Source organism: Pyrgilauda ruficollis, unplaced genomic scaffold (genome assembly GCF_017590135.1).
Source record: "Pyrgilauda ruficollis isolate IOZ18807 unplaced genomic scaffold, ASM1759013v1 scaffold96, whole genome shotgun sequence".
Lineage (NCBI taxonomy): Eukaryota > Metazoa > Chordata > Aves > Passeriformes > Passeridae > Pyrgilauda > Pyrgilauda ruficollis.
In genome coordinates, this window is record NW_024531710.1 from 1430726 (window position 1) to 1449653 (window position 18928).

Here is an 18928-nt window from a genome sequence, read left to right on the forward strand (position 1 = left end):
TGTCAAAAAGAATTTAACTTACTAACAGCAGTTTTTGAGAAGTCCTTAATTTAGGAAAGGAATCAAGGTAGGTTCCCTTTGCTTAAATACAAGGTGGGGTGAGGTTTTTATTACTCAAAGGTGATCAAGTATAAGGGTGTTCAAGTAAAAAGAAACCCACAAAACCATGAAGCAAGTAAAAAAAGTAAGGAACGGAAATGTAGAAAGAAAAACAATTCCCTTCAAAACAGAGGCAACATCTCAGGACAACATTATTATATCAAAAAGTAAATCCCACATAGTCTTTGGATAACAACAGGGAATTGAAGTCCATATGAACTATATCTGAATAAAACAGATGCTAAAGATATGAACAGAAAAGATTTCATTTAATATCCCCAAATTTGTTTCTTGCCCTCCTTTCCTAATCCCTTAAACTACATTAAATCATTTGTGAATCTCCAACCTGATATGTGGAAATGAGATAATCTTGTTTTACAGGACTTGTGGTTCCCATTATCTGAACAGGCTAATGAAACTAATTCACAACAGAGTATCTTAATTTTCTGGAGTATTTTTTGTTTTTGTCAGCTCATAAGAAAATTATTTTCTGTTTCTTTAAGGGCAATTCTTCCCCTAGATTTCCCAGGTAGATAAGCAACTTTGCTGTTGAGAGCAAGTTTGTAATCTTTTGCTTGAAATTCACCAGCATTGCTTCATTTGATGAAGGAAATTTATTTCTAAAATAGATACTACTTTGAATGCACAGCTACAGTTGAAGCCACTACCTTTTAATAGTACTTTTTTATAAAACAGTCCAAGAGTAAAGAAAAAAATTAAAATACTATTGCTACAAGTATTACTTCAGAACTCCCAGTGTTCTACAGTCAGTCCTAAAAACATGTAACCTCATGAAAACTAAATAAAGTGATCCTTACCCAACTAAAAATCAGCCTTAGCCTTTCTGGCTTGTCTTACAAAGAAATTAAAACAGCGTTAAATTACCTTGAAACAGTTATAAGAACCTGGAAGTTGCACAATTGTTCCCTTTGTGCATTAGTAGGAAGAAATTAAATTTCGCGTAAAATGGACCATGGGGCAAGTACTCTAACAAAAATGACATTAAAAAAGCCAATTACCTGCCACAGCCTGTGCACGTGGTGACAGCTATCTAATAAAAGGCAGAACTAGGCTATGAAAGCAGGAGTTTTGTGCAAAGGAAAACAACCAGGAACAGAAATTCACCCAAGGTCGAAGAATAAATGAAACCATAAGATATGAATCCAGGTAAGTTTTATAAAAAACAGCATCAATTTACTGGCAAAATGTAATAAATGTGTCAGTAGGACGGTGTTTCAAAGCAGAACTGCATCATCTTTGTAGTGTCAACCTCCACTTGACACTACTTCATTACCATGTTTTAGAGATCAACATGAGCCATCCAGTCGCAGTGTTTTTACATATTTCCAAAGTCAGAAGCTCTAAGTTACTGCACTCACCCTTTAGAACCTCACCTTTCTGTAAAGATTAGCAAGATTTACTCTTCCTCATAATTTAGAGTACACTTTCCTACATCAAGATCCGTCTTTTGCAACTCATTAACACTTGTTTGTCCAAAGCCAAGAAATGGCATTATTAGAAAGCCTGAACTCTCCCCTCAAACCACAGCTAGCCAGGGGCCCCTGGCTGACTGCAGTGGTACCACCACATGACTGAGCACCCCACAGAACTCCTTACAGTCTGGTTTGCTATAGCCAGCCCTAGCTCTGATCACCAAAACAAACCCTGAAGGCCAAAACGGGGCAGTAAAGCATTCCCCATGATCAGACACAGATCTGCTTCCAGCTCTTCCTTAGACCCACTAATCCATTCCTTCCTGGATAGATGATGATTGGGGCACACTGGCAAGCACTCAGGTGCAACAAAGCTAAAAGAAGGAGGCCGCATTAGATCAACACTAGGTCACCTCATCAAATTTATACCCCAGACATTTTACCACTGTCCCCAGCACTTACACATACTAAACAATTGACCTAAAAGTTAAACATGACAAATCAAAACAGGAACCTACTGTCTCTTCACCTCTGTTCTTTTACACATGACTAAAATGGCCTTGTCAAGTCAGGTTTAAGTCCACTAGAAATAAATATGGGCCAAGACCAGAAAAGTGAAAACGTATTTAAGTTTATACTGACCCTCTAATTAGGCATTCCTCCTGTTCTCACACCCTGGCCTGCACCAGGGTCTGACACCTGGCTGCAGTGATGGAGTTGTCTATTTGGCAGACCTAGAGGAATACAACTTGCTCAAAGTCTATGTAACTTCTGTTTCTCATACAGTAACACTGAGGCAATTCAATACGTTCAATCTCTGCTGAGTTACTTTAGCTACAGCTACCAAAGGAACAAGTGAAACAGCCATCCACTACCTCAAGGTAATCATTACTGGTCATTACTCAAACTAATTTAAAATACAGGCTTGTTTTCCACTGTAGTTCACATCATTATTGCAAGGAATATATGTTCTGACTTTTCTCCACAAATAAACTACTTTATGTAATAAGAGCATATATAATGTATCTATGTATTTTTACATATGTGCACACACAAATATGCACGTATATGCAAACACAGGACAACAAAACACAGAGAAGTTAGCAGCAAGCATTTCCCAAGAGAATTAATTTAAAGTATATGTTAAAAAGGGAAATCTGAGGCATTTACCTGTTTTATAACTCTGTGATCTATATATATCCCTGAGTTCTTTCATAAGTCGATCTGAAGCCTGCACTGACCCAGAGACTGCACCCTGAAATAAACAAAAAAGACTCCAAATAAGTGAAAAGTAGTAATTACAAACAGCTTTACATTACTAACTAGAAGTATTAACAGTATATTAATTTCTGTATGAGAATCGGGTTTCTGAAAAGTTAAATTTTCCAGTGAGCAGAGTCTACTCCAAAGAAACAAGGCCCTCCCACTAAAGAACATTAATATATACTACTAAATGCTACAGGTGATACAAACTTTTAATCAAGGCACAACAGGTATTTTTCTGTAAAGGACTTAAATCTTTGGCATTTTCATTTCCAAGATGGATGCACAGTACATCTCAAGAGTGAAATATTTAATTTTACATTCTGCTTTTACACACTGGGAAGAAAAGTAAGCCTAATCCTAAGAGCAAGCTTCTACACATAAGGTTTTATTGCTTTCTCAGAGGTATATTTTTATTTGGTCATTGAAAAAGGTACAGGAGCTGGTAAGTATCCACCTCTAGAACAGCAGCTTCCAGAGGAATAAGACCAAGCAGTGAATTTAGAAAATAGGGAACAAAAGCAATATTTATTGCAATTGAGTGAAAAAAAATCAACATCTACACAGAGGAAGACAAAGGTAAGTAAACCTTAAAATACAAAATATTTCGTGTAACTTGTCACAGTTCTTGTGATTTATTCAACTATGGCAAAATCTCTTCTTTTCTTTTAGAGCTCAGTTCTGTACTGCTCAGCACCTCAAAGTGAGAGAAAACTCAAAACAATTTTCTTGTAGGTTATGTGATTATTCTGCTTATATACCCTGCCCAAAATATCACTTTAGGTTCAAGTGTTTTGAAAAACAGAGATATAAGTTAGCATTATAAGATTTAAAATACAGAATAGGAACAAGGACTCCAAATGAGCTGAGGTAGTTACCACCTCAAACCCTGACCCTTGGGTTTTCACCATCAGTGTTTCCCAAAGGTAGATTATTCCATTGGACCTTTGTAGTTCCCTTCTGCTCCTGCTCTTCAGTCACTGCCACTGAAATACAGGCTAACATATACAGCACATAAGCATGGCTGGCAGGGAGAAACCATGACAAAAAATAAAACTGCCCCACTACCAAATAAAAAAGACCCACCTAGGATAGTTCAGCCTGTCTGTATCAAGTACTGAATAAGTAAGTTCATGAGGCTGCTTTTTTACTCCATCTAAAAATTCAAAGATTCTTATTTTTTCAGTTTCCTTCTAGACACTATGAACACCTATAAACACATCCTTTTTGGACAAGTGTCAGAAAAGTATTTCTGGAAGAATATGAAGCAGCTGTGACCATTACCTAATACCCAAAACATCCTCCCTGTTTGCCTGAAGTCTACAGTGATGTTTTATATTCTACAAGGGCTTAACTGTAGGACCAAATTACTTCTTAATAAAAATTAAGTATCAGTAACAGTTACTTGATGGTGAAGCCTCCTCTGTCTTCTCCATCCAGTAGTATCAAACAATACACTTATCTTCACACTAGAATCTGCAGACTTTTCTTTTAAGACTACTCATTTTCATACACCTTTGGATTTAATTATGCAGATTTCTGAAATTCCACTAGTTTTTCTTAACAGATCGGTATGAAGGATGAACCTTGTAATTAAACATGCAAATAAGAGGCAACTGCTTTCATCTGATTAAACAAAAGCTACATACAAACAAGGCTTCAGACAAGTAATTTCTCCATTTACTACACGCAACTCTATAGAGCAGTATCAGACAAAAAAGGGATTTCTCAAACACCAAGTACATGAAATTTTATGGAAAAAGGCTGTTTATATGCAGTATCTGCATATTACTACTATTTATGCCCACTATTTACAGATTAGCTGAAAAAGGAAACATTACACTTAACCAGTTAACACAGCAGTGTTAATCACCGTTCTTTGTATAGTTGCTCTGCTTTGTGAGCATTAAGACTGAGACTCATCAATATGTTGAGTCTGGAGGAAAGACATTTCATAGACAAGTGTCAAGACTTTGGTTTTCTTCTGAGCAGAGCTCAGAAATACCCCTTTCCACTGTATTTCTTACTAAAAGAAGGAATTTTCATACACTTTCCACAGATTGTCAATCTATAAATATAGGCAATTTAAGAACAAGTTAGATGGCCAAAGACATCTACCTCTTTCATTGCATCTCTATTTCCATCCAATTAAACTACTGCATTTCTATACATAATGCTGAAGTTCATCTTGGCAAACGAAAATTTAAATATCTTCTGTACTGGAGACATTTAAAAACCAAAGCTTAACAGACCAACATCCCCCTGATCTTCCATTATAACTGCTGATAAATGAGGTGGTATTAAAGGAGCTAGTGGTAGCATGTGAAAGCAAGCCTCAAAACACAAAACACTGGGTCTTTGTCTTCGCCCTTTCTCCCCCAGGAGCTTCTGGTTGGGCTGCTCACTCCTTATATAGCAGCATTAAATATAGTTACACTTGCTACTCTAAAGAATCAATGGACTGTAAACCAGTAATCTACAATCTGGAGAAAGAGGATAGCAAGCTTAACTTAAGAAGTTTAGCACAGGGGCTTATTTTATGTGCTCTGAACTACCCTTGGAGGAACTTGAAGAGGAAGGTAACAGCTAAACCTGATGGTAAGCCTAATGCCAAACGCCACTGCACTGAAGCACATCTTCACTCTGGTGTCACTTGTGGGTTTTGGAGCCACTGTAAAGTGCTGTTTGGAAGAGATCACGACTTGCATCCCACCACTGCACAGAGCTCTGAGGTCAGTTTTGACTACAGTGATACTAAAATTAAAAACTCTTTCCATAACTCACTACACTCAAGTTATAATTTCAAAGACTGAACCCAGATATAAATAACAGTATCCTTCTGGAAAACTGGGACTTGACACTCCAAGGGAGATAAAGTTCCCATTTCTCAAATTGTGGCAGTAAGATTTATAGTTGCAACTGCCTCAGACATAAGTGGTCAATCATGGGATTTGATGGGTATCTGTCACATGAGGCTGATGCCAAGAGCAGAAAGGCAAAGCCATTTCATCTGAAGTAGTTAAACGAGCTGTGGGACCAGACCCAAGTGACTTTTTTCCTAAAAAGTAATCAAATATGCACAAAAAGTCTCAATCATCCCATCCTGTACTAGCATATGTTGTGGCTCTCCAGAACAATGAGCAGGTAAGCTGGAGAAATCCCTGCTACAAGAGGCAAACATCTATGCTGACAACATGCCAGCTGCTGAGAGCTGCAAATAACAGAAATACCTGATGCAGGAATTCTCGCAGCTAAAACTGTTGGACATGAAAAATATTCACAAGATGCACCACTACAAGCCTGCCCTGGTCTCAAACTCTTGCCCCCCAAGGACGAGCCACTGCTGGAAACGTGAACCTTGTGGTGCAGACAGACCAGCACTTGCCATTGCCCTGCTGTACCAAGGCCACAGAGACGTGATGGGTTTCCTTTCTCCCCTTCCAACCCCCAAACTGCACCCACAGCCTGCTCTTCCCCCCAGAGTTATAGGGGATAGGAGGTGCAGTTCACTGCAGATTTTAATCCAAAGATCTGATTTTTTTCTGTCTGATCAGAAAAATACTGTGAACACATCAGAATACTACTGGAAACCTCTTCACTCAATACATTTCAGAAGATTTAGCCATAAGACTAAAAATCACCTGCTGAAACAAAACATGAAAATTCCTCCAAGATAATAAACTGAAATCTAAATAACCCAAAAAGAGCTAAAGAACATAAGTTCCATTTGTTACTGAACTTTCTCCATATTTGTGCAGAAGCACAATCATTCCTAGAAGTTAAAGTAGTTTCATACTTCCTTCAAGGATTAGACTAAAAATAGAAATGACACCTTAGATTTTATAAAATCTGAAGATGAAAGTAGAGACCTTGGAGAATTCTGAAGGGAAGTGCTTAAACTCCTCAGCAAGGAACAGGAAAAGCTAATAGCATTATCTAAATAACAAAAGGCATTAGTCTCTGAAATGACTATGTGGGGAGAGACCTCTGAAAAGCAAGCAGCAGCAAGTTGTTACATATTTGAATGATTTCAGTTCAAAGACCTATTTTAACTACAGGTAAGCAAGTGGTTCTTTAAAGTTATTACAATGTTAAGAGGAGGATTAATTCTTGCTCCAAGTTATACACTGTACCAAAAGCCAAATTTATTTCCTGATGCCAGCAAGAAGAATGGGATTAAGGATACTGCCAAGGATAGAACTCATTTACAAAATTAGTAAATACACATTCTTAACTTGTACAACACACATAAATCCTAAAAACTCCTATGACAACATCTTGAGAAACAGAAAACTGTCTTTTACCTATCAGGAATAAATTACAATGAGGGTGCATGCACTGCTTTCCCATGAACAAGCCTTGAGCATGATCTTTAACTCCAGCCTGCACTGCAGCCAAGGGGAGAGAGGACAGCCCATGGGCCTGGGCCAAAGAGCATGGAAAGGAACTGAAAAGTCTTCTGGCTGCACTGGGCACCAGTCAAAGCCCCGTATTATGCTGCACATTCCCTTTTCCAACAAGCAGCATGTAAATGGTATGGGTTTGTTTTACTGGTCTCTGCTGAGGAAACAAAGTACGCCAAAAGGCTAAAAATCCAGACTAGTTTAGCCACTGCATTTAGGTTTGTGAAACTCATAGTGTCCTCTAAGAAACCCAGTTGTGAGGGCTGTACAGATCTAAATTTTCCTTTGTGCTCGTACACTCAAACTACTGCTCTTAGAGTATGGTTAACACATTCTATCAGAAGCCCCCTGTTTTGGCAGCATGGAGGACCAATAAGGTGCTACTGGGCTAGCTCTTTCCTAGGTCAGTAGCACAGCTATAGCTTTTGGTTCTCCAGCACCTAGGAGTAAACCCTCACAAGTCCTTGGAGAAATTATTTCAGCAGCACAGCTATTTCTGGTGACCCACAAAAATATCACAGTTCTTCAGCAGCAGCTGAATACCCTGTTCCCTGCACTCAGCTGACCTTGTTTATGCACCAGCATCACCGAGAGAGTCCTGGCATGAGAAACAGCTATTATGTAAGTTGAATCTGCTGTTGTCAAACAGAAAACCAGCAGTGTTCATTTCAGCTCTACTAAATGTGGAGGGAAAAAAGCAAAAGGAAAGGCAGTATTTGCCAAATAGGAAAAGAGTAGACAGCAAAAGAAAATCTGCAGTTTTAAGAGGCTTTCTGCACAAGGAAGAATGCTGACACTACAAAAACCTTTTTTCTGTTCTACCACATTTCAGGTGATTGTAAAGCAGGCCATGCCTTTCAGGCTGCAAGAGGATATATTTTCTTTAATAGTTAAAAGACTCCTTACTATTAGGAGTTTGAGTCATACACACAGAAACACACAAAACCTCACTAGGCATCTTCTCAAACTGTCAACATTCAAGTCTAAACGAAACCTATAAGTGACTTGTGCTCATGGTTATGCAAGTCTCAAAACAAGACTTGACTATACAGCCAAAGCAGTCTGGGAACTTCTGTTTACCTGCTTTTAAACCCTGAAATGCCAATCAGGTTTAGGTGTTAAAAATTTAAAATCCTGTGGACTAAGCAGATCACAAACAGAAATATTAAATTTGATGTTTTATATATTTTAAGCCTCTATGAAACAAAAGCTTTGATTTCTTTGGGAGTCAGAGTAAATAAAATGAAGGTTGTATGACATCATCATACCCTCCTACATGCACCTCTGAGAAGTAGAAGCCTCTCTGGAACCTGGCACTTGGGACAGAACATTACTAAGCCTCTGGAGAACAAGCACTGCTTCTACAACTGCCTGCTGGTAACATCACTCAGAAAACTGACAACAAAGCTGCAGTGCTGCTGAAGGCCCTTCACTTTATGCATGGCAATAAAAGAACTGCAAAACAATCCACCACCCTTCAGTAATTTCCAGGTGGCACAGCTATTACTGAAAAATAAACTCATGCATAAAATGGATTTAAAGCACAGGTTTGCCAAGTATTTTAAGTCACCCATGACTTTTAACACAGGCAATTTTAACTATGGCTTTAGTTTTTTACTTTAATAAGAGTTCAGCAACAAAAGTCAAGCTCACAGCCTGGACTCATTCTGCTGATTCTGATTTGTAAAAAAGGCACCAAGCAAGAAATAGAGGGACAACCCATGGATACCTTTGGAGATGAGCAGGTAAACAGACAGCTACAGGTCAATTTATATCTTGGTGTATAGCAGTGTGCTTTCTTTGCTGAAAACCATCTCTGTTTTAAAGTCAGAAGTATTGCAAAGAAGAAGCATGGAATTATTAACTCACATTTAAGTGATCTTGCCTTTGATTTTTTCTGATTTTTTCTAAGATTGCAAGGTTCTCTTTTTCAATGCCTTCATCCTCAGATTTCTTCCCATCAACTGGTTCCTCCTCCTTCATATCATAGTGATCCAGATCTTCAATATCCTACAGGAGAGAGAGAAGTTAATTGTAAATAACTGTCCTGTGCTCTTCATTCAATGAAGCCCTCTCCAAAGGCATGTGGGATACATCACATACCACACAGCGCTATGGATTTGTGACTGTTGGATGCCATTTCTATTTTGTTCTAACTTCCCTCAGCCAGCATAACCACTGGAAGTACAGGGATAATACAAATACAAATAATACATAATACAAATGAAACCCAAATTCACAACATGCTTCTGGTCACAGAAACAAGTACTACCTCTGCAAGAAGATAGCATTGTAGAGAATTAGCCCGCTGAAGTAGGCAGCAAAATGGACCAGAGAAGCCAAAAGTGCCCCAAGTTAGGGTGGCTCCAAGATGTTTCTAAAAGCAGACTCTTTTGCAAATAGAATCCTAGCTATACTACACTTCTTGCAAGCAGTGATCAACACATCTGGCAGGGCTACAGCCACCCTTCAAGAAAGTTAAATATTAGGAAACTATGTGTACTTTATTCAAGGTTAACATTTCAGCTAAAGATTAGATGCAGTAATTTTGGAATCAGGACATAAAACAAAATTCTGTGGTCAAGCAATCTGATCACCCAAGCCAACACTACAGTTCTGTGCTCTAGACCAAGGCACTAAAACGCCTCCACTCTGTATCTGGAGATGGGGTCATCTTTGTGGCAGAGAAGCACTCCAAGCTTCAGACAATTGCCTGAAGGTGATTCAAAAGCTGGCTACGGAGAGGAGGGAAAGCATGTCAACACCTTGACATGAAAAAGGAAGCACTGCAGCAGCCACACCAGCAGGCTTTGGTTACACAACTACCAGATTCACTCCAGTATGCAGAGCTCTGGCACACCTGGGCTGCTCTCCATGCACCATCTGTTTGCATGGCAGGAAAATCCAAATCCAAATTCAAGGATGCCCTACCTAACAAAAAATACACCTGGTGCATTTGACAACACTGTTTCCTTCAGCTGTAACAGACTTCAGACTGAGTAGTCTTCAAAATCCTCATGTTTCTTCTGACAGAACTGAGGAATTGAAAACTGCTTCTCCATTTAGAACTGGGACTAGATTACAGGTTGCAGATATCACTGCCACACACAATGCCCCCTGACAGCTGATAAATAATGGCAGACCATTTCTTTTTCGTACAAAGTAACCCAAACAGAATGCAAAAGGCTACTCCAGCAGTCTGCAAGCAATTAGAGCCTTGTGCCAGCAGGATATGGGACACACCTCCATTACAGAAACACCAGCTCCAGCAATTGTAGTCTGGATCAGGCTAAATATGGCATAAGAAAGGCTGCTACAAATTAATTTAAGAACTTGGTAACATTTAGATCTTTTCTATATGAAGATCATTTATTCAGAGAGTTGTTAATTCTTACTAAACCTTAATCAAAAATCTAAATCTGAAGTAGTCAGAACAGTTCTACTATAATGAGTCAGTCTATAGTGGTGTAGAAAGCAAGCATCTTGAAGCTATTCTAACGTGTAGCAGATGTAAGCAAAAAGGGTGATTCTTACAACTAAAAGCTCCTTAAAGAGAGCACCGTGTTGCCAGACATGGACATAAAAGTTTAGTGTGTCTGCTTTGACATCCTTCCAGTCCCTTCAATTTATTACAGTCAAAAACTATCTCACCCATTTAATGAGTCAGCAAACTGATTTACTCCTAGCAAGTCTGCTTCAGTTTGGGAGGCACTTCCAACTGTATCAGAGCCAGTTCACACGCTGCTTGAAATAGGAGTTAACAATGCAAAAAACTTACTGATTTGGCACACAATGTTATGTATTGTTTGACTAAAGCACAAACAGATGTCCAATTCTCTGTATCCAAGTACCTCACAGCTGAGATCTAGGTTTAAGAAGAAAATTTCACCAGTTTTCTAGTGGAAGGGAAAACTGACATTCAGGTAAACATCCAAATTTTAATTATCTTTTCTGTTGAACTCCAGGGAGGTTACATGTTACAGTTTGGTTTAATTATTAGCCAGACATTGCAGAGCAAAATACCAAAATTCTACTAGATCAGGGTAGCAATCTCATATATAGACATACTTCACCCATATCATCTTCTTCCTCCTCCTCTGATGTAACTTCTTCTGTTGTTCCATTCTGCAATACAACAATGAAAGTTCTGCATAAATTTTGCATATGCTTCTTGCTTTCAAAATCAACAAGTCTACTCTCAAAGAGAGGCAGTAAATGCAAAAGTTATATGTCAAACTTCAGTCCTTTGCAGGTAAGGGTAAGATGCATAAAGATGCTTTCCTGGCATATGACAGTGAAGAGACTTTTTCATGAAGCAAAAATAAAGAGAATGTCTCAATTAATTCCAATTAAGTTGTAAATAGAAGCTTTAAATTCAGATAAGGAACATCCTATTCTGAGACACTGACAAATGCAACAAACACATCAAGTGGGTTACAACCCACTACCCCTTAAACATGAAATCAGATCATGGCTCTGACTAGAATCTATCTACATACTACACCCCTAAAAAGAAAAAACTCAATGAACTTTAGACATCTAGAACTTAATGGATTCTTTTTCTCACTACCTGGAACTTCCATGCAGCCACCAGTATCATCATGTAGTCATTGCTATTAGTCTGTTTGAGGAAATATCAAAACAATACACTGAGTTAATTTTTATGACTTTCTTTTTCAGGATACCACTAAAAGCTCAGGAAATCTGATCTGCAGAAATACTCAGGAACATTCTGATATGCTTGTCCTCTGCTCACTCTTCCTTTGGCACAGAAGGAATAACACTGCTCTAGACAAATATGGGACCAGATGAATCTTTGGTCAGAGTTACTAAGACCCCCCTCTTATTTCACTTGAAACTGTATCACATTTCTGGCTAAGAAACCTTTCATGAGTTTGTTTTTGAGTTTCACAGCACATGAGACCCTTCACAAAGCTACACCCTAATAGCACAGCCCATTGCCTTACAGCTGCACTGCTGAGTGGGTGACTCGGAGAAAAGACCTATAGGATTACAGTTTGGCATGTGACCAAAAATTAAGCAAGTTATTTGTCATCTCTATAGTACTGTCAGCACAGGAAAGCATCTGTTACTCTAAAGGAGTATTTTAGCAATCATATCATCTTAATGTGTTCAAACAAAAGAAGATCCCATAATCTCATTTAAAAACAGAAAAGAAACAGTTCTGTTTTCAACACAATACAAAACATTTTGGTTAAGAAGATCACTAGAGGCATTTACAATTCTTAATTTTTCAAGTGCACAAGAAGAGAGCAAGGCACCTCCCTACCCAAAGTAACATATGGCCTTGATATCCCGTGTCTCTGCAAGGGATTGAAGAAGGAAAACATCAACAGAAGTTCATCCAAGTGCACACTGTGAAACACATACTCTTCAACAAAGAGCCAAATATTTCAGAAAAAGTAAGTTTGGGAAGCACTCCAAGTGCACAGAGATTGGCTTGAATAATGTTTAGGAGTGAATTAAACTTGACAGCACTGGTATCACATACACACTTTTCAGTGATACAGAAACTTCAAAGGGAATTGTGTAATATTATCACCATTATTAAATGGATTTTGCAAACAAAATTCAGATTGAAGACACCGTAATGGAGAAGTGCTTCATGTCTCAGTTCTGATTTACACAAGGTTTAATCTTTCCCATTATCTTATTTCTTGGATTTTAAAAAAAACCAACTCCTTTATTGGCATAAGAAGGTGTCCACAGCTTTTTGATTTACCTGTCCAGCTGGCAATGGCTGATCTAACATTTCAACATCTGGATGCTGAGGAAGATTATATAATCTGCAGAGGTCACATATTAATCGCTTCAGCTGCTGAAGAAGCTATAAACAACAAGAAAACATGGCCATGTTTATTTAAACCAAAGCACAGAGAAATATATTTTTACTTTTCTTCACACACTGATACTGAACTTAAAGTCAGTGTACAGCATTTAAAGGGCCAGAATAAAATTTCCTCTGTAGTCTTTGTAGTAAAACCCCCACAAGAGAAACTCAAGGACACAGCCAGTCAACAGTGACTCCCACTCATCTTTCTATGTCCAAGAAGAAAGCCATGAGCAGAGAAAACAATTTTTGCTCTGACAGCGTCATCTATTCCAAGCATAGGTGTCTGAGCCGCACATCACTACGGAATAAGCAAATGGACACATTCCATGAGACAAAATGGTCCATTCCCATTTTGCAGCTTAAATAACCAAGGAGGAACAGTCTGGTTTTCCATACCCTGAATTCCTTTACAGGGCACACCAGAGAGGCAGCAGAAGCAGGACCAACCCTGTCCAAGTCCCAGGAGCCAGGCAGCTCTGAGCTGGAGCCCAGGCACTCTGCCTGCTGTATCTTGTGTCAGGGTGAGGCACAATCTGTTACTATCCCTGACTTGTGTTTCCAACCTGTTCCAGTGACTGCACGCTGTTAACTGCAAACTATGCACCACCTCACACTCACTAATGCAAGCCAGAAAAAAATTTATTTCTTCAGAAACAAACATTAACTTTGCTCTTTGATCACCACACTAATGAAGGTGATTTCTACAGCCCTTCACTTTCTCTAGGCAGCCTCAGACTCCTAGCTAAGGGCAAGACATGAAAGACTACACTACTGCATTTCCCAGCTTTCCAAGGTATGTCAGCAAAAAAAAGACAGCGAAATCCATTTGTAAAAGGGTCAACATCTCATCATTTGCAAAATACTAACCTAGATGAAGCTTATAGAAATTATACATCCATTTATGGACTTTTCTTCCAAAAACCAAGGAGAATTTGTCTTGCCACTTGTCGAGGGTAGCATGCAAGACAAGTTATTTCTGCACACACACTCAAAATATGTGTCTAAAGTCTTGGTATTGGCCAGTTGAAATGCTCTCACCTTACCCCACTGGAAGTGAAAAATTCAGTCTCTCCAGGGTTAAGAGCTCATTTCCAAGCCCTAATCACTAGCAGTGACAGGAAAATGTTGCCCTTATGCTATCTGAAAGCTTCAGTGCTTTTCCCTTCTACAGCAGAATTCCACATTGCGTTTCATAGGAATGTTATTTATCCATCTGAGGCCATGAACTGAGGTACCAGCCTGCACTGCACTATCACACACCATATCTGCTGTTTCTGCATCATTCATGATAGTCAACCCAACAATAAAGCAGATAATCAACCTAACTCAAAAATAAAGCAGGTAACACCTTAAGGACTGGGGCACCAGAACCACAATTCTTAGGAGTATATACATGAGACATGATAGGTTTTGGCAAAAACCCTTCTGAAACAATCACGTTTCTCATCAGCATTAAGACTCTACACTTGTTTGAAGTGTCCCAGGTATCCAGAACATCATGAAATCCTTTAGCAGACAGGAATCAGGTTAATCAATCAAAAAGTTAGTTGCCAGAGAGAACCACAGGTCTCAGAAATATTATTTTCAGTATGTTCAAGATGCTTAAAGTTGCACTGCTACACATTTTGTTGAGAAACTTTTTCTCTGCACAAGCATTGCCTCGTGGAGAGCTGGAATACAAACCATACCACTCCAGGAGCTGTAATTTTTCTCACAGAGCCAATAATTTGTTTAAATCTTCTGTGAATCATACAAAAATAAATCTAAGCAGTGAGAGAAGACTGCCACCATTGGGCTGGTCAATTAGCACTGGCTTTGGAAAGCAGGTGAACACAGTTTTAGATGTGCCTTGACAGAGAGACAATAAGGGCTGGAGAGTTAAAAACTGCTTCCTGCCCTGCTTCCTTCACTCCCTCTCCTCCCCACAATCAGTCCTGTCAGCTGAACTGGAATTCAGAAGGGATTTTTGCAGCCAGGACCTACCACACTGTAAGCTTCCCTGGCTTCCAAGCACAGCACCACAAGCGAGGAAACAGGAGCACCCTCAAAACAAGGTGCTGGCACAGCCTGGGCTGAGTTACAGCTGTGCCTGACAAGGGCTGCCAGCAGCTCTTCACCTTCTCACTTCCACTGCACCACAGATCACACTGCTATGTGGCAGCTTATCAGTCTTGTGGCAAATCAATTCTGGTGTCCTTCAGCACACAAGCGCCATTTCATCATGAAGGGGGAGGCAGAGACCTGCTGAGAGGAGGGATCCCCTTCCTTGGCAGGATTCTACACTGCAGGGTTGGTTAGCTTAATGCAACTCAGACTGCAGTTCATTTTTATAGATTAGCTGCTTTATTTGCAATCAGTGTCTACAATTTGCAAAGGTGGTGGGAAGGGCAAGAAGTTGATCCTGTCTGTACAGCCCTTCCACACTTCTTCCTTAGTGCTACATTTTTCCTCCACAGGAATTAATTTAATACCATTGATCTTTCTGCCATGGATCATCATCACTGTTATCCCTTATCCTCTGCTCATCTGTATGAAAAAATCACAGGGTAATTTGAGCTGAAAGTCACGTCTAGAAGACATCTGATCTAGCCCTGCGCTCTAAGCAGGGCCTGGCATGGTCTGGTATGTGTTGGTATGTACATGAACGGACTTTCAAAAGGGAGAGCAGATTTCTGTCATGTATTAATAATTTAAATGTATTTCCAGGGTAACTTCACAGGCTTGACTAATGTAAAATGAATGCTTAACACACACAGTTGGAGGCTACTGAAGAAAAGTGAGCTATCAGCACAGCAGTGGTTTCCCTGGAATACAAACTGCCTAGAGCACAAAGTAAACAGCAACCAGAACTCATAACCCACAGGGTAAGGGAGCGATGTGAATAGCCTGCAGAAGGGAAACGCTCACGTGACCACACATAACACATTTCTAAATTGGTTATAATGATTATAATTGGTATCAAAATAACAAAAATTACATCATTAGAATACACATCCCTCTATAATTTTTAATGCTTCAGGAGTTCTGAGAAGTTGGTGGTTCTTTTGGACACCATAATGCTGATTTAGAACACAAACACCTCTTGAAATTTTGTTTCCTATTTTAATGTCCTGCACATCCAAAAACCGTTTCAAACAATTTTTTCTGAAACCCAGCCTAGACTAGGAGGCTTTTTTATGTATGAAGATATCTTCCTAATGTAGTATGAAAGCATTAACAAATTTAGGATACCTTTGATGATATTAATATCCTGCTGGGCTCACTATGAAACACCCTGTTTCCTGATTATGAAGAAAAATGAATTTAAAAAGTACAGTTTAAGCATAGAAAGACTTAATTATTCTATGTGTCTCTACCTACACCCACAGTATCTATATAAAAATAAATGCATCAATAAATCTTAGCCTAGCACTGAGAAAGTGCTGAAGAGGGATACAAATGGAAACAGAGGGAAGCAGTAATTGTCACTTGGAATGTGGCCACTACTTGGTTATCAGGTAACAGTGACAGTAGCTCGCCTGGCCTCCCCCACACTCAGCAGCCTCGGGCAGTTTCAGACTAAAGCAAAGCCGATTCCTGCATTTTGTCTCTTCGACTCCCACTACAGAAATAGCTGCTGCCACACTGGGAGTTTGCAAGAGACAACATTCTTCCCTGAAATGCCTCCATGTGGGACTTAATCTAAAATATTAACACAGAAGCAGTGTACAAGACAGCAGCTGACACAAGCTGTAAACAGGAATTGTGTACTTACTTTTGACATCTTCCATGCAAGTTTAAGGTCTAGAGTGTGAGAATTAAAGCTGCCTCTCTGAATTTCAGCCCATTTCCCTATTCTCTTTAAAAAGCAAACCTCCAAATAGCATAGAGTTATACTTAACATCTCATGAAATAAGGTTTGAGGATTCAGACTCACATTATGTAACTTCCATCATATTAAACAAACAAGGGAAATCACAGTAAGATTTCTCTTTTGCATAGCACAGCCACTAGAAGGCAGATGGCAGTTTCATACTTACAAAATCTAAAGCATGGCTGATTTGCAGAAGGAAATTCAGGAGACACTAGGGGCTGAAAGAACTCTGTAGCCTCTTCATCTGCTGACTGAAACTTGCCCAACATTGACAACCAAGCAGCTAAGCTGTCCAAACCTGATGATATCCATGCTGATCACATTCCTAATAACCATTCAACATTTTTAGCATTTAGAAGAATTTTCATAGTAAAAGCAACATGCTGGTGGCAAGGTAACTAACACAGTCAGTTTCAGACCCACAAGAAGATTTTCCAGGAAACACATGTATGATTTTGACATTGTAAACCAGTTTTTGTGTTACCATGTCAAATGACAAGGCCTCCACATGTCAAACATGTGAACTGAAGAGCATTTCCTTCAGTTTCCCAACACCAGACACCTGTCCCATGTTACAAAGCAGGTAGAAAGGGCAGTAGAACACCAAAGGCTAAACCAGGGTACATGTGCTAGCACTGCTTTTAGCACAGCTGAGCTCCTGGAAGAGTCCTATGCCTTCTTCCATTCAAAATTTGACTGCTCTGGTAACTTTGAGTTTAGAGCAACATGGCACTAATGATCCTTTACCTGCAGTAAATTAAATGAAAACTAGTTTGAAACATTCTAGATTATTCTAAATCAACCAAAGTGAATTTTTATGTGATAAATTAGAAGCCTTTGGATTTTCACATGTACTCCCCTATCCCTTCCTACTTTGCTGCAAAAAGTCTGCGTGAGTGCTCCATGTCATTGAGAGGGAGGAAGTTCTATGGGGAAGAGTTGTAGGGAGAAAAAAAAATTAAAAAAAGTCGCAAGCCATGTCTTTGGAGCAAAAAAAGAAATCAGATTTTGCAGCGCAAGTATTTGTCTCTTCAACCACTCCCATCTGCCTTCACCTTGGCATAGCACAAAGCAGGGCGGATTCCTGAGAAACCAATGGGCCATCACAGGTGTCTATTACATCAACCCATCAGCTTCTTTACATGGGCAAGTACAATCTTGATAGCAGAAGCTGTTTTCTTACCAGCTACATAAGCAGTCTGTGTGCATATGCAATTCAGCACAGCAAGTCCCATGCATGTTTACAACAAAGCTTTCCAGCCTCTTGCAGGCAGTTGCACACAGGAAATACCTTGTTCAGAACCTTTAGGCTAAGTATCAGCCACACCAGTTTCAAGCTGCACAATCTTCTGAAAAGTGTCTTTAAGCAAAAAGCTCATTTGGCCAGACTTTCTGCTACTGCCCCTTTCTAGGCAAAGCTTGAAGACTAAGATTTGTAATATTCTTCTGAATGTAGTTCAGTCTAAACCATAGGTTGAAGTAGAAAATACAAAGATGTACATCTTGTGCAATCAGATCCAACAAAATGCATGAAAGCACTTTACAATTGTTTTTAATTATGGCAAGGCCCACAAAGACTCACTTTTATTAGTTTCCTAATTATTTTTGCTAGAAGTCAAATGCATCCTAAACTATCTTCAGAAAAAGACACTTGTGCATTCTTACGTAAGGCTGGGTATCCCAGATGAACATTATCCCAGGAAACATAACAAGTAGTAGGTTTTCCTAAGAAAGAACACTCCCAATTTTTCCCAAACCAGACAAATACTAAGCACATAATCCATGCAGTAAGCAGTACTTTGCAGACTGATTTGTTTAGTATGTATCATATTCATGTCCACCAAAAAAACCACAAAATGTTAATATCATCTATTAATAAAGATCACTTGAGCTTGTCAGTATGCTGCAATACACCTTTTGGTGGCACAAACTGCATTTGTACTGAAATTTATTTCCAAGCACTATTCAAGGACAGTTTCCTACACAGACTAGGAAGTTAATTTTTATATTCATGTGCCTTTCC

At 39.2% G+C, this 18928-nt stretch overlaps 1 protein-coding gene across 2 annotated transcripts in view; it reads right to left on the reverse strand.

Annotated features, from left to right (window-relative positions):
• UBE2Q2 (ubiquitin conjugating enzyme E2 Q2) overlaps positions 1-18928 on the reverse strand; it is a 46637-nt gene that overhangs the window by 10722 nt on the left and 16987 nt on the right. For both annotated transcript variants that reach the window (XM_041489719.1, XM_041489718.1), the window contains 4 exons: positions 12942-13046; positions 11267-11323; positions 9068-9208; positions 2703-2787 (listed from right to left, as the gene is read on the reverse strand). In XM_041489719.1, coding sequence (XP_041345653.1) covers positions 2703-2787; positions 9068-9208; positions 11267-11323; positions 12942-13046 — 388 coding nt within the window. The remainder of the gene's footprint in view (positions 1-2702; positions 2788-9067; positions 9209-11266; positions 11324-12941; positions 13047-18928) is intronic.